Here is a 17,179-nt window from a genome sequence, read left to right as displayed (position 1 = left end):
GGCCCTTCCTTCCCTCGTCTAACTTCTAAATCTATCTCCGTCCTTCAAATGTTCTCTCCCTGACCTTCCCGACTCTTTAAAACTCCTCTTCACTTCCTCTCTATTCCTTTGCTAATGGCTCCTCCTCAGTCTTTACCCTCTCCTTTTTCAGGCTCCATCCTTCCCAAATGTTTGCTTTATTTGTCTCCAGCTCTGACACGCCCTTTTCATCCTTCCACAAATTCCTTAATCTTCCAGCCATCCTCCCACATTCCTCCTGTCAGTCTTTCCAGTCTTTGGGCTGCCTGATCCTGGATCACCTCTTCTGTCTTTCTATATTTTTCTCAGTCTCTTTTTCATCCCTCCTCTAATTCCTAAATCCATCTCTCTTTCTCTATCTTCAAGTCAGCTTTCCAGTCCCTTTAGCTCCTTTCTCTAACATACACGCACACACATATACGCACATGCATACACACACACACACACACACACTCACACACACACACACACACACACAAACTCCTAAACCTTTGCCTCTCCATCTCCCTGCTTGCTTAGCAGGGATCACACACACATATGTTACAGCTGATTAGGCTGGCAGAGCTACAGGGCAGTCAGCCCAATGGAAGGGATGGATGGACTGACAGTGGAGAGAGAAAGGGAGAGATGGATGAGGAGAAAGAAGTCTGGTGAACTACTGATAGAAAAATGAATGTCAGAAGGTGAAAAACTCATTTCCTCCATCTTCAAGGTGGAGGAAGTGAGCAGTTTTTTCTGGGAAAGCAGTCGGTCTCTTTCCAGAGCACAGTGGGCTATTCTATTGCACGACCCCCCTATAGTTCCCCGCGCGTGTGCGTGCGCGTGCCCGCGTGCAGATGTGGATTCAGGGGTGAAGTCGTTATCCGGTAGAGGGCGGAGTGAGAGTGTTCGTGTGAGAGAGAGAGAGAGAGAGTGAGGAGTGGGGAAGAAGCGGAGCTGCAGAGGGGCTGGAGCTGCGGAAAGGAGCGGAGCGGACATGGCTGGCAGCGGATCCCGGGAACCTGCAGCCTGAGCGCAGGTGGGATGACAGGCGGGAGTGGGGGGTCTTCCGGTTGAGTGGACAGGAAGCTTTGATCAGCTCGAGGTCTGAGTAATTAAAGTCCGGTGTCAGGTGCATCACACAGCCCACACACGTTCACCTCACACGTCTTGAGAACCGCGGGAGATGCATTACGTCATAGCCTCCAGTCGCCCTAGATGACCGCGCGCGCAGGACGGTATGATGCGGGGCTCCTGGACTAGAACGGATTCCGCTGCTGCTGCCGCTGCTCACGAGCGTCCGGTGGCGGTGTCTCGACCGGACGAGGAAGAAGGGGAGCCGCCGTCGCGCGGCCGCCGGCTCTGATGGCTCTTTCCCCGGGCGGGAAAGAGACACAGCAGTCGCCGCGGCGCTTGAGGGAAGGAGACAGCAGGTATCTGGGAAGTGACGTGGTATCCGCGCCCCGCGGACAAGCACAACGGTGCGGTTGTCGTGCGTTTCAAAGGAGGGCAGGAGTGGGAAGGGGGACATGGCCGCCCAGTCGGACGGCGGCAAAGCGGGGGTCGGTTTGCACAGTTGTACGATGTGACGCTGAGGAGCCGCTGGACTCCGCCGCGATCCACATCTGTCAGTGCTGCCGCACCTCCGCCTGCTACTGGGGCTGCCGCTCAGCCTGCCTGGGCTCCCTGCTCGGTGGGGGCCAGGCTCCCGGCGGGGTCGGTATCCGGGAGACTCACTGCCCTCCCCGGGAGCAGCTGTGGCTGGACTGCCTCTGGATCATTCTTGCTCTCCTCGTCTTTTTCTGGGATGTTGGCACTGACTTGTGCCTGGCGGTGGACTACTACCGGAGGCAGGACTACCTCTGGTTCGGCCTCACGCTCTTCTTCGTGCTGGTGCCGTCGGTGCTGGTCCAGATTCTGAGTTTCCGCTGGTTCGTGCAGGACTACACAGGTGGAGGGCTCGGGGAGGTGGAGGGACTGACCAAGAGGGGCGCGGTGGCGTTGGGGTGCCTCTATCCCGGCAGGGACCGACTGCAGCTGGCCACCATCTGGCTGTGGCAGGCCACCATACACATCCTCCAGCTGGGACAAGTGTGGAGGTAAAGCAAACAACACACACCTGATCCCAAACAAACACACCCTCCCTTTCCCTCGACACCCCCCCCCCCCCCTTTTACACACATTAGATCTCTGCTCCTCACACTTTGCATTTGCTAATGGGCTGAGTGGCATGTCCAGTCAATGTAACTAGAAGAAAAGAAAGCCTGCTTCACTCTGACAGGCAGGAGAGGAAGAGTTAGAGGAGAGCATGAAAAAAGCTCTCTGTGACCTCTCAGGCGCTTCAGTTACTGTCTGGGAATGAAAGGGGGATACTGAGAGACAATCAGAGAGACAGCAAGGGAGACACAAAAAGACAGCAGAGACATCCCACTTTCACTTTTTTAGGGTCACCTGAAAGTTAATAGGGGCCTGTAGATTGGGGAGAATGATAGTTTAGAGAGACTCCATTCAATAGCAATGTACTGCAATATTTCAGTCTAATTTTAGGATAACTGTTTAGTGTAAATCTGAGTAAAACTTCCATTCAGTAAGACAGTTATGTCTTCATTTTTATACCAACACAACACAAAATGAAACAAGGTCAGCCACACATCTTTTACATATAACGACTAAAAAAATCAATAGTGTTTTGCAGTATCAGTATTGAGATACTGAAGTGTACTCATTACTCATACACTTAGATGTTTAGAATTGTAAATGAAAACTTGGACTGGTGGCTGAAGGACACAAGTCACTGTCTACTATGAGTTGAAGTACAGAGTAATTGTAGCACAAATTGAACACTGTGTAATAAACAGTAAAAACTATAACCACACAGAACTAGAGATGAATTGTATTTTAATCTAAACCGCTGTCCATGGTGCTGACAGCCTGTCTCTAATCCAGCACCATGGATAGCTCTTCTGTCCTATTAGTTCACTTTAGTCACAAGACAAAGCATCCAGGCCCGTGTGTGTGCTGTCTGTGCACAGGTTGGTTTTGTGTGTGTGCATACATGCAGGCATGTCTTTGTAGAAGCGCGTGTGTGTGCCCATGCGTGTCAGCGTGTGTGACCAGTGGAAAAACGGTGTCACGGCTCTTCCCATGAGTGTCAGCATGCATGGAGAGTACAAAGAGGAAAAGCATCTGCGCTTCTGGCAACACATCATCATGCTCTCCCCCTCTCTCTCTTTTTCTCTCCATCATACACAAATGCACATCTACACATACGGCGTACACACAGTTGGACAACAAGAGGTGATAATGGTAGTGCTAAAAGCATTGGCGGGAAAAAGTGTTTTCTCACACACATGCCTTTCCTGTGGCATTCTTGCTTTCCTTGCTTTTTGTATGTAGTTGTAGTAGAAACAGTAGTGTGCATACTTTCTATCTATACGAGGACAGTGTTCACTTACTCATTCTCTCCCCACCCCTCTCTCTGAGAAGACTCCCTAATGGTGTCCTCTTGCCTCTGGGCGGCCAGCAGGGAGAGCAGAGTAATGAGTGTGTGTTTACGTCCTGTCGAGCTAGAGACTCAGCTCCTCAGTTCCAGTCTCTCTGGTAGTTGTAGGTTAAACAAGCTCTCCCGCACAAATACTAAAGAAAGTCGACTTTGCCTCCGTCCACCTCCACTGTCCACCCCACCCAGTCGTTCACCCCCCAGCCTGGCACAATGGACTCTCCCACCTGGAAGAAGTCAGTGGAGGAGCAGGAGAAGGAGGAGAAGACAGGGAGGAGGAGGAGGAGGGGGAGGGGGAGGAAATGGTACGGCCTGATTGAGACAGATCACTAAGAGATGGCGAGGACCGTGGCGGCGAGAAGGAGGAGGAGAAGAGGTTGCTACACTCACAGTGGGAGTAAAATGGGGGAGGGGAGAAAGATGAGGGAAAGGGGGAGGGTTGTTCAGTGAGAGTGGTGGGGGTGGGGTGGAGGGGATCGACTGTAGTCGGTGCATATGGTTTGCAATAATGTACACCACATCCTCCCATGTCAGGACGGTAAGTGGCCTGTCAGGGTCACCTGCCACACTGCACAGTAAAGCCTCCATCCATCCCCAAATTGAGGAAATCTTGTTTACAGACAATTTTAAAGACACAACCAATCACACTTTATCCTTCACTGTTCTTGAGTCAAGGACAAACAGCAAGACTGAGCAATGTATCTTCATTTAAAGCTAGAAAATCCATAATTTACCTTGAAATGGGAAGTATTATTAACAGACGTCTGTGAAAATGGATGCTTGTGTAGCAGTTTTCCTATGGATGGTGCATAATTTATGTAATGCCGTTTTAGCATGTATGTTTCATACCAGCTGGCTGTAATAGCTGCTCATACAGAGCTATGCATAATGTAGGAGAAAAACATGCACACACGGAATGACACCCGTGCACCTACAGCAGGAATACACAATATGGAAGCAGAGAGGTGTCATTTGTATATACATGCATGTGTGCACACAACACATATGCACATTCTGGTGAGTGCCCCGAGGCATTTTTAATTGAAATCTCTGCCTCCATACCACCCACACATACTGTACATTCCCATATCTGCAGATCTTGTATTATATATATATATATATATATATATATATATATTATATATATATATATATATATATATATATATATATATATATATATAAATATATATATGTGGATAAAAATGGATTCATAGAGAGTTTTAATTATCATGAAGCCAAGGAAATTTAATGAAACAAATTCAGTAGAGCTGTGGGTCAGAACTTTTTGGATAGGATTGGTTTCCTCAGAAAAATTCAACAAAAGAAGGAGCAAAAAGAGGTCTTTATCTACTAATTATCTATCCAGGAAAAAAAAAAAACAGTTGCCTGAAGGTATGTTCTTACTTTTTATTTGTTGGATATAAGGCATCACATTCATGTAGGATGGACATATGTGATCGTTCTTTTATTGTTTTCATGCCACTACTATAGTATGAATGTAATAATAATTTATCTATTGACAGATAGTACACATAATCAAGAAGAAGCAGATTTGAATTTTGTGACATTTTAGCAGAAATTTCACCAGGCAGATTTGACATATAAAATAACTTAAAGACAAAGCCTACTACTCAAATATGGAACAGAAATCAATGAGAATAACAGCTACCAATAGACAAGAAACAGAAATGACTAGTCAATTCTGAACTGGAGAAAATTAAATAGTGATGGAAATAAGACATTTGTCAGTTTCGTCAAGCTGTTTTTACACAGCTGCATGGAGACGATTGCCTTAAATATGGAAATGATTGCAGTTAGCTCAAATAATTGTGATAAGCCCATTGCGTAATAATTTTGACCAGATGTCGCACTGCACAAGGTCCCGAGATTTTCAGCCCTCAAAAATCATCATGCTAAACCGGGACTGGGAAATAGACTTTCAAATTTTATGCTCCATTTACAAAAAGAGATTGGACATATGCTCTCTTTGAGGCCCTTGTGGCTGAATTTGAGCGATCTGAGTGTATGTGTTTTCTGAAACTATTTGTGCTTGTTCATATTCTATACTGTACTGTAACTATGTAATGTTTTTGTGTGTATTTTTGGCTTGTTTCCTATTGTCCTGTTTTACGCAGGAGTGCACATAAACAAGACAGAGAGCCGCTGTCTGTGGGCCACCCCATACAAATAAAGATCAAATGAATACACCAAACAGGAAATATGGATCTGCTGAAAAAGAATAGTAGATATGCCAGTGAATGTCGATCATTTCTAACAAAAGATTTTAGGTCAGGCTGAGCTGAAGTGCACAATCAATCATGGCTGCTGTTATTGAACCAGAGCTGTCAATAGCCAATGTATAATTACTGTTCTACACACATCTCTTTATTTTACACATAAACCATCATGCTCTTAAATGCATTTTATTTTTAGATGCATCCCTACTTCTCTATACAAAGCCTTGTCTTGTCTGTCCCATTACATTTATCTGACTGATATGAAATGTAGTTTGTGACATGCTACTGGTACATACAATTAATGATTTTCTTCTTTTTTTGTGTGTAAAATACAGTATCAGTGTACTATGTTCTATTTACTCTCCAGTCCAACAAATCAGAACTGAACTTCAGAAAATAAAGTACTCATATGGCATTACAAAAAGCCCTTATTCAGGCAGGTACAGTGGTTTGAATAGTATTTTTCATCTTCAAGCATATCAAGGTTTGTGGACCTACTTTATGTTTTGTTCTGTGCTGCAGCTCTTTGAGCACTTAGCTGTTTTGTACTCTACCAGCAACATTTGCTTAGAGAAGACAAGTGGAATAATTAATATGTTTTAAATAAAAGGTTTATTTTGGGGGTGAATGTCATGGTAGGTTTTGTAGTCATTTATAAGGTGAGGTCAATTGAAATACAAAGGTCAAATTAACAGGTTTTGCTCATTTTCATTTCATTTCATTTTATTTATTTATTTAGACAGGGACAATCCACAATATACATTAACCTTAAAAAAGAGAGATGTAGTGTGCCAAGTTGTAGCACTAGTGCTAATTTCCACCTATAGTCCCTGCGCAGACATTAATAAAAATTAAAACATACAAAAATCAGTTAAAAAAATACATTTCTGTAACTCCATTTATATAAAAAAATTCATTCACATCCAACCATTCACTCGTATTCGTCCCACTGCAGTCTGTCACACACACTCTAAGCATGTTTACATTATATTATATTGTGGCTACAGGTTTGGTTAGAGAGTAGCTGTTTTTTTACCATGCGGGAGAATGTGCGATAGTTTGTAATTGTTAGTAGCTCTGCTCATGATAATTACTACGACAGGAAGGTTTTGTTAAAAATGTCTAAAAATCTAACCTCTCCCACCATGCAGGTACATCAGGACACTGTATCTGGGCGTCATGTCCCGTCGCCAGAAGGAGCACCAACGGCGCTGGTACTGGGCCATGATGTTTGAGTATGCCGACGTCAACATGCTGCGGCTGCTGGAGACGTTCCTGGAGTCTGCGCCTCAGCTGGTCCTACAGCTCTGCATCATGATCCAGGAGAACCGGGCTGAGACGCTGCAGTGTAGGTGCACCGCTGACTGCGCTGAGCGGACCGATGTTCAAAGAGCAGTCAACCTCCTGGCACAATGATACCATGTTATTATGTATCTCACAAAGCATATACAAATCAGCTGCTGCACAAACAGTAATTAGCAATTTGCACACATCCTACTCAGTAATGTGAGGCTGCAGATGGTGCCGGGTCCGGATTTCACACAATGATTTTTGTTCAGGTACTTCCGCAACAGTCATAAATGTGAGTCCAAGTCCGTCAGCCTCTTCTTTTTTTAATCATCCAGGAAATGTATCACCTAGTGGGCCACCCACTGGTATTATTCATGCGTATCACTGTGAAATTACAGAGACACCTTTTACTTTAATGCAAATATGTGACTAGCTCCGGAGGGTGATAGCACACAGCGATTGACGCTTTTATATTTTAGACTCATAGTGTTAAACATCATTACTAAATGTCGACTCACATGCCACCTCTTATTTAAGGACAAGCTTAAATTATCCAAAGCACTGCCACTGACTCAACATGACGTTATGCCAAGATACTTTAGCGTCACTAACTTTTAAAGCATGATTCATACTTTCGAATAAGCACTTCTTACACTTATGTCTGTTTTGATGTAGGCATCTCCTCCCTGGCCTCCCTCCTGTCCCTCGCCTGGGTCCTGGCCTCCTACCACAAGCTGCTGCGGGACTCTCGTGATGACCAGCGCAGCATGAGTTATCGTGGAGCTCTGTTACACCTCTTCTGGCGCCTCTTCACCATCTCGTCACGCGTCCTCTCCCTCGCCCTCTTCGCATCCCTTTTTCACATCTACTTCGGCATCTTTGTGGTGATCCACTGGTGCGCTATGGCCTTCTGGGTGGTGCACGGCGGCACCGACTTCTGCATGTCCAAGTGGGAGGAGGTGCTTTTTAATATGGTGGTTGGCATTGTCTACATCTTCTGCTGGTTTAACGTCAAAGAGGGCAGGACGCGCTCCCGGATGGTGGCGTACTACACCGTGGTGTTGGCCGAGAACACCATCCTCACTGGGCTTTGGTAAGTTATTAGAATATTAATATACAGACAGATGGAAAAATAAAAGAAAACAGCTGGTGGCAGTGACAAAGAGCCCATGGTTTGATGAACTGGAGATGCACTGACTGTGAATTTCTGTAACAATAGCAATTCATGGAACAATAGAACAACGAAAACCTCAGTATAAAAGTAAGTGAACTGTGTCATAAGTTCAATGTATAATCAATGGGGGTCTCCCACTCCCATAAAGCGGCTGCTAAAAAGACCCTGAATCACTCTGTAATTAACAATACTGTACTTTTACAATGGATCCCAGACTATAAAATATAGAAAAGGAGAAAATGTTTCCCCCAAATCTTACACATTGTGCATCAAATGATGCAATATATACATATATGCTGCACATTGGTATCATTGACCACCATTACCCATTCATAAATAACATAATGTGATAATTAGAGAATGCAGACATGGATATTGTTGACATAAATTTGTAAGATAGTGCGATGATGGTCTAAAGGGCACAATGGATCCCACAGACTATAAAATATAAAAAAAAGGAGAAAATCTAACCCCTAAATCTTACACATTGTGCCCTTGACTGAAAGTCTGGGATGAGATCAAGAGGAAGACGACTGGTCATAAGACATCAAACAAAGCCGAGCTGCTATGGTTTTAGCATCAGGAATGACATAAAACAACCAATAGCAATGTAAAAGGCAGGGTTATTGTAACAAATCTGTTCAAGTAAATGCTCTAAATGATAGAACTGAGCAAAGTTACAAACAAAAATGTTCATTTTACTCAAACACATACACGTAAATACTAACTGACTGGTCTTATTTTTGTTCCATAGCTGTGCATGGTGTCAGACATACATGAACCTGATTATTGTATCTTGTCTACCTTCAGGTATGCCTACAGGGACCCGGTGCTGACCGACTCCTACGCCGTCCCAGCGCTGTGTGGTGTCTACCTGACGTTTGCCGGTGGTGTCCTGGTCATGCTGCTGTACTACGGCTTCCTGCACCCTGCCACCGCCCACCTCCAGCCAAGCCCCGCTTCCTCCTGTTGCGCCCAGCTGCTCTGGGGTCTCCCTCTGCCCCCCTCGGCCCCACCCAGCGCTCCACCCACCCCAGCCCATATGACCAAGTCCCAGACGGAGGAAGATGTGGCCGAGACGTGTCTTCCCGTCTTCCAGGTGAGGTCGACACCCCCAACCACCAAGCCCGAAGGCCCACTTATAAAGATCGACATGCCCAGGAAGCGTTACCCGGCGTGGGATGCCCACTATGTAGACAGGCGCCTGCGGAGGACTATAAACATCCTGCAGTACATAACGCCTGCTGCTGTGGGCATCCGTTACCGCGACGGACCCTTACTGTATGAACTACTCCAGTATGAATCCTCACTCTGACACACAAACACACACAAGAGCACACATGCACCATGAGAAACATGTATATGAAAAAACATAGTTCAAAACACATTCACACACTTCATACATACACACAGACACAAAAGCAATCTCTTACACTTGCACATGCACACATAGTCATGCACACACATGTTCCTTGCAGGCATGCACAACCTGCAGGTCCCACGGCCATGACTCAACAAGCTGCTTCAGCACGAGTCCACCCCCCCCCCCCCCCCCCCCCCCCCCCTTTTCCCATTAATTTGATTTCACATATCTGTGCTCTGCTGTGAGGAAAATACAGGAAAAAAATTTTACATGAGCGCAGTATGTCATCAGAGTCCACGCATGCCGTTAACGTTGCACCACACTTTGACAGGGTTTCACTAGAATAAAAACGCAAAAGACGTGACACAAAGAACGAACAGATGTCACTTTTAATAAAAGGAGTTTGTGACCACATTGTTGTTAGTCTAGTCAAAGGTAGTGTATATATTTTCTATGTACAGAAGGAGTCTTTTTAATGTCCTGTTTGTTGTCGTCGACTGGGGACAAAGTGATTGGAAACAATAGTGTATGGAGTTATTTGCAAGTAGCAAAGCATGATGGGAAAGATGGAGACAGGGAGGATAATGGCATCTTGTGTGCTCATTAAATTTCATTCAAAATTTGCACTCAACTCAGTTTGTTTGGACTGTAATTAGATAGTTTTGAACATTAGCTAGACAAGTAAAAAAAAATAATGCTGAAAATGAATCTCGATAACAGTAAAATAATTCAATGTTCCTTTTTCTGAGGCATCTCCAGTGAAAACTATTCAAGGAATGTGCAAAACTTAACTCTGCAGAAGACAAACAGGTGGTTTTCCGTTTGAAATACCTGAAAAAACAAACTTGGCAACACTTTAAGTATTTAAATGTTAATGGTTTTAAGTCTTGAAGTACCTTACCAGTGATTAAATGAAAAACTTATAATCTGTAAAGTTTATGATAGATTGTTTTTAAGGTAAATGGTTCCTTACTAATTTTTCCTCCGTAGCTTAAAAAAAAACTTGCTGCGTTGGTGTAACTTGCCAGACAATGATGAAATCACGACTCACACTTTGAACAAAATGAAAGACTAATTATTTCTTATCTATTTTCAATGCATTTTTCTTTTTGTGGTGTCTTAATCATCCTGGTCCCACACTAACAGGGTGCTGCCACTGAAGCTGATATAAAACAGCTTCAACCCCCCCCCCCCCCCCCTCCCTTCCCCAAATGACTTCTTCTGTAATATGTCCAACACCAACTCCTCCAAAGCCACCCACGGCTGAGCTGTGATGCATGGCTCATTATTTATTTTTTTGTTTGTTTATCCCTGTAATCCAAGCTGTTACATTGGCAGATGACAAGAAGTGAGCCAAGTTATCAGTCATCAGCCCGTCAGCAGATCGTTGCTCCTGAAATCACACACCGTCAGGGGCCGCCTTAACACCGCACGGCACCGAATAAAAACATGGGTTTGGAAGGGTTAAAGAAAACATACTTTGCTTTGTGCTGAACCACATTTTTTTCAAGTCCCCTGTCTGTGGTAGAGCAGGTGAAACCCAGCCATGAGCTATTTCAGATGGTGCATTTAGACCAGATGAACACAAACATACATTCTTCTTATCAATGCTGCTGTCCAAGAGGATCCAGCACGTGGAAGAGAAAGATAATGACCTTAAATGGGCTCTAAGAGACTAAAAATGGATACTTCAGCATTTTTGGATAGTGGTAATCCCAATATCTGTACAATAAAGGAGTGCAGTAGATTTCTGTTAAGTCATTTTAGGGAAACTGACAACTCAAGGTCTTTTTTTTTTTTTTTTACATCTTATTAATTACTTACTTATACTGATTTTACACTGAGGTAGTTCCAGAGCCAGTGTCTCATCTAATCTGGAGCCAGTTTTTTCTGTTCCAACCGCCAAAGAATTAGCTCAGGGCCAGGAAAACTGGCTCCAGAGTGGTGCCAACAGGACTATAATCAAGAACCAATAGAGAGGTGAAGTCTTCTCCCTTCTGGTGTGATCCATCAGACCTAATATGAACAGTCAGTGGAAACAGAACATTTACACATATGATGAACATATGAACATGTGATACACATCATCACACCAAAAGGGCCTGTAACAGCATATTTCACCTCATTCTTCAAGAGTGAGGAGAAAAAGTATTAAAAGAGGCAAAGATCTCTAAAGGTCTGGTAATGTTGAAGCCGTAGAGACATCTTCAGCGACTCTGTGCAGATTGATGAGAGAGACAGTTATGATGACGTCGCTTCCAGTATGTAGTCATTTATGTATTTTAGGTTTGTAAGTTCAACAATTTTGCAACACACTGACTTGTAGAATGATTGTTTCACTTGACAAATGTTAAATATGTAAATGATGGCGTAATTATAACAGAATTAAAGAAATTGTCCCACACTATTGACTGTAATACCGTTATGTCCCATGGGGCACAACCAGAAGGGGAACTTCAGATGAAGGTCAATAGCAGGACTGGTTGTCATTGTGATCAGAAGGCTGATTATAACTTTGTGATCACCGTCTTTCAAAATCTGACCAGAGATACAGTCTAAACAGGATTAGAAGTCAGTATTTGTGCAGATCTGTATCCTTTTACCATATATTCCAATACTGGGAAACTTGCTGCTAATATTAGACGTTAGCCTGTGGTTAAGGGGTCAGCTAACATGTCTCGCCAGCTGTCAACACACAAGATCTAGGTGGTCAGAGCTCATTTAACCACAGCGAGAACAGCTAACCCTAGAAGTTATGTAATTGGTCGAATGTAGGATTACCACCAAGGTTCTGTAAAGCAAACTTTTGAAAACTTGTCGAAAAGAAAATGTAAAGTAAATAAACAAACAAGGCTAAGTAGTATCATCAGAAAATGGCAATATAGGCTAAATCACTCATCGTTAGAATAATAGTAGAGGAAGTAGAGCAGTCTATTGCTAATGGCTGTTGTTCATGTAGCAGCCATGTGTTCACCATGTCTTATTGAGACCATCTTGGAAAATACAAAGGATATTTGTTATGCCGGAATGCATAAGAAAAGCCTGACGTGTAAACATGATGGACTCTCTTTATACATATACAGAGATCATCCACCTAAAGGAAATACAACAATTCATAGTTATAGGAGAATATACATTAATGTAAAACATTATGAATACTACATTCCCTATTTGAGCCCTCTAATTCTCACACACTGGCACAAGAAGTAATTTATTAAGCAATAATGTCATACAAACTGTGCAAAAGTCTTTGGCCACTATTTAGCTTTGTTGTTTTTTTAACTGTTATTTCTTAAGCTATAACAAGAAAACACAGAAAGATATGCACATAATATTGAAAGCACACGCAAATCCAACAAAAAGTAGCTCTAACAATAAGAAATATTTGACGTGTTGAGTGAAACCACTGGATTAGCACTATAAATTTCATATTTTCTGCAAAAAATATGACTCTGAATACTTTGGCGTGTGGAGAATGGTTTTTTTTCTAAGGTTTTAACAGGTCTCAGCATTTTCTGTAAGCTTGTGGGAAACCGAAGTGCATAGGTGGGGTAAACATTTAACAGTTTACAGTAGAAAAATTCTACAATTTCTTGTCATTTTGGACCATTATTACTACTGTGTGTGACATCAAAACCTCCTAAAAGCTTAGAAACAAAACTAGTCAAAGACATAAACTGGGGAACAACTGTTATTTTGGCTTGGGTTCTGCATCTAACACTAAACCCTTTTAGTCTCTAATGCTATTTCCTTATGCCTTATACATTCTGGATTTATCAGACTGATAAATACACATACAGTCGTGGAAAAAAATTGTAGACTCCCCTTGTTTTCTTCAGTTTTTTGTTCATTTTAATCCCTGGTACAACTAAAGGTGCATTTGTTTGGACAAATATAACTATAACAACAAAAATAGCTCATAAGAGTTTAATTTCAGAGCTGATATCTAGCCATTATCCATGTTTTTTTTTTCTTGATAACAACCAAAATCACTTCAGTTCTTACATCAATATCTATGGCATTGTACTGACATAAACAGTGCTTTTAGGCATTCCATGTTTTCTTTTCTGTCTGTTTTAGTCACATGATACACACAGGAGTTAGTACTTGATTGCATAACCATTGATTTGGATGAATTTTTTTGATGGTTTAGTAAATTTTTCCGCGACTGTATATGGTCATTCCCACCTCGTTAAAACAACAAACCTAATGGTGGCTTTATACTCTACCACTGTACTGCACATTGTCTCCTTTCATAACAGACAAAATAATAAAGAAGATGAATTAGTCATTACAGCCCTATCTATCATCTTTATGAAGTTGTGAAGTGCCCCTGAGAGAAAATAAAGTCATGAAGTGCCCCTGAGAGAAAGTAACACCAAAAATGTTGAAGTATCCCTTTAAGTTTTAATCAATCCAAACAAGACATGAGCTTACATTACTTTTTTGTGGTGCTAGTCGATATTACAAAAAAGACTAATTAGTATATTTGCTGCAAGCGGGTTAGTAGATTCAGTAGGTGAACAGCTGCAGCAGCATCAGTGTTCATATGGTGCGACACATTCAAGCTACAGAGTCAATTGGCTGCTAAATCCACTTCATATGGTGCAAATATGAAACACACATGTACTTATGGTGCAATAAGGGCAGATTGTCTCTTTGAATTCTATGGTGCAACTTGAGTACTGCCTTCAGGTCTTTGCCAAGGCTGTGCCAAAGGCTCCGTCCAAACGGACAACTGCTCTTCCTGTCCTGCAGAAGCTATGCAAGTCTCCAAAGCAGGGAGATGTGCTTAGTCTACACGCTCACAACATACACGATACACACACATACACACACACGGTTTTCCTCCTGCAGCGGGGAGATACGCTTAGTACACATAGGTTGACTAACAACAGCTGTGTAACAACAACATGGGATGTGTCCCTACCTCACCGCTTCAACACAAAACACACACTCACACTAACGTCCAATAATCCCTACCCCTTTATAATTTGGGAACAATATTCATATGGTGCTATCGAGTCAAGTCGGATGGTTTTGTACAGTTGTGGTTAAAGTTGTTTGAAGAATTTAGCCAAATATGTTTAGAGTGTTTCACATTCAGATTGACTGAATCATACACTTCATTCAATCTGGGTTTCCTCATGTAAAGAGTGTACATAAAAACAGCAACACCTTCTGTCTATGTGAAACTGAGTGACACATAAAAGCTCTGATGCCTTATCCACTCATAAAAATAATTAAATAAATAAAGTGGAGGTGGATTATTTTTCTGGAATTAATGAATCATTGTACAAGAACTTGCTAATGAGTTTTGCGAAGGTGGTGCTAATTTTTCGTACACTCTAATAAGGACATGCACTGTACAATGATCAAGCAAAGGAAACTCCTAAAAAAAAAAAAAAAAAAAACGACAAACCTGTACTGTGTTAGCACGTGGTCCTAAAACCGAATATGTGCCATCTAGAGGAGAAAACAAACACAGTTTAGTTTTACAGATTGTGCTTGTGAATTTCTTGCATGAATGTTCTAGACGTGAGGGCACACGTGCTCCTGTAGGAAACTAAATGGGTCAAGTGTTTCGCTTCGTCTGTGCTTCTAGATTGATTGAAAAAAATAAAAATAAAAAAATAAGGAGAGAAAAAAAAAACAAAAACAAAGAGGAAGTTTGTGCATAGCTTCAGAGCAGCTGCCCCACAACCTGAACCATGATCCACTTCATACCCAGAGCTCTAGCCAATCACAGATCAGGTCGAACACAACTGAATCAGGTCTGACACAACCAAAAAAATACAGTTTCACCTTATTATGGAACTGTTTGTGTGCAGCAGGCAGACTCAGCTATCACCTCACTTGCAAACAACAGCAAAAATCTACTCTTTATCTGTATCTTTTCTTTTATTCCCCAATCGTCACACTTGCTCGGACCCATATTTACAGTTGAGTCTGCTTTGCTGCTCATGAAAAGTTTCTTCCATCACCCAGGCAAACCAGAGCCTTAGAAATTAACCCAGTGTTTTGTTGCTATTGTATGGCTAAAAGAAATCCACAGCTATGCAAGACTACAGACAGAAAGGTTCTGGGCAAGGAAAACCTTTACAAAAATACCACATCACTGTTCTCATGTACTGCTTATTTGGTTTAATTTAATGCCTTTTCCGTTTTGCAAGGAAGATGTGAAGAGATTATAAACCACAAAGGTGTTGATGTGTAACATGGTGTACACAGGTGTGTGCCATTTGTTTACATTTTTTTAAACTTTTTGCATTTGTTGATGATAATTTGGTGATTTTATAGAATTCATTTCTATTTTTCTCTAAGGTTTGTGTATTGAAACTTAGGAAGGAAAAGCAGTATTGTTCCTTTGTATTGGGAATATCAGGATGGATGCAACCTCCAGGAATGTCAGTGACCTGATTGTGAAAACTGAAGCTGGAAAGTTTTTTTTTTTTTTTTTTTTTCCGATAAACTCATAAATGTTCCACTATCAGGGTCTGCAAAGCATATGAGGCCTGTGGTTAGGCTTTGTGTGTGTGTATATGTGCGCGTCTGTGAGTGTATGTGTGAGTGTAAGCTACCGTATGCGTCTAATGCTTCATATGCTTTTTTTAGCCAAAGTTTGACTTGCATGGTCCAGAGCTGTGAAAGTATCATTACTCATCACGGTTTTGTTGAACTCGAGGCCAGACGCTAAGCTGTTTCTGATCTCAGACCAGATCTGGGTCCAGCTCCAATTGAAATCCAACCAAATGTAACAAAAAAAAAAAAAAGAAAAAAGCGTCAGGATGATTATTTTTGGCACAATTACTCAATCATGGAGGAGGAGCTGGAAGGATTTCAGTGATTTGACTCAGGTCTGGACACTATAAGCACAGGGCAGGGTCAAAACTCCAACTTAATGTGGATGTATCTATAAGATGTACAATGAGCTTTTATTTTGTCTGGGTCATGCTTTTCTACTGTGTTCTTCAGCTTGAGAAAAAAGTAGCTTTAGAGATTCAATGTGCAGAAGTAGCTTTTATTTTCTTGTGGTCGGCATTTCGATTGTAAATACCTTTTTCTGGTAATCCTCCTCAGTTGGATCTATGTTCAGTGAGTTTGCTTAGATGGCTCTTATCAAATGTACTGGTTGTAAATGTTCTCTATAAATATCCGGAATGTACGACGAGAGAAGAAAAACTGACTGGAAACTGTGTTTTCGTAGGAGTCTGTGCCATCGTGTTGTCCTGAGTGTAAAGCACACTGATATTAGATCTGTAGGCAGGAGTTATGGGAGATGTTTACCACACAGCCCTTTTACAAATTAAGATTGACAGGTTATTTTATTATAACTATTAATTTTTTTTAATGTTTTTTTTCTTTCTTGCAATCATGCAGATGTTTTATGTATAAATAAGAAGTTTACTAGTGGAATGAAACTGTATGAAAGTATAAAATCTTTACCCTAAACTCACTAAAAGCACAATTTTTTAATTAAATTACAATAGCTATGAAAAGTTTAGAACACCACTCTTCTCAAAAGGAAAGTGCAGGTATTTTGACATGTTAAGGCAGAAAACAGCTAATAAAAATGGCTGTATCCCATTCATAATTCGTGCAATTTGGTTCAAACG

General features: G+C 42.0%; 1 protein-coding gene across 1 annotated transcript; it reads left to right on the top strand.

Moving 5' to 3' along the window:
- The first annotated feature begins 994 nt into the window (after window positions 1-994).
- On the top strand, window positions 995-13,194 carry xkr6a (XK, Kell blood group complex subunit-related family, member 6a). The gene is given in 5 exon segments (XM_030156588.1): window positions 995-1,564; window positions 1,566-2,096; window positions 6,888-7,084; window positions 7,702-8,119; window positions 9,011-13,194. Coding segments are annotated over 5 exon segments (1,689 nt in total). The 5' UTR covers window positions 995-1,526; the 3' UTR covers window positions 9,516-13,194.
- Window positions 13,195-17,179: the final 3,985 nt, after the last annotated feature.

The sequence above is a fragment of the Sphaeramia orbicularis genome, chromosome 2 (assembly GCF_902148855.1).
Source record: "Sphaeramia orbicularis chromosome 2, fSphaOr1.1, whole genome shotgun sequence".
NCBI classification, from domain to species: Eukaryota; Metazoa; Chordata; class Actinopteri; order Kurtiformes; family Apogonidae; genus Sphaeramia; species Sphaeramia orbicularis.
This window is presented reverse-complemented; position numbering and strand designations above follow the sequence as displayed.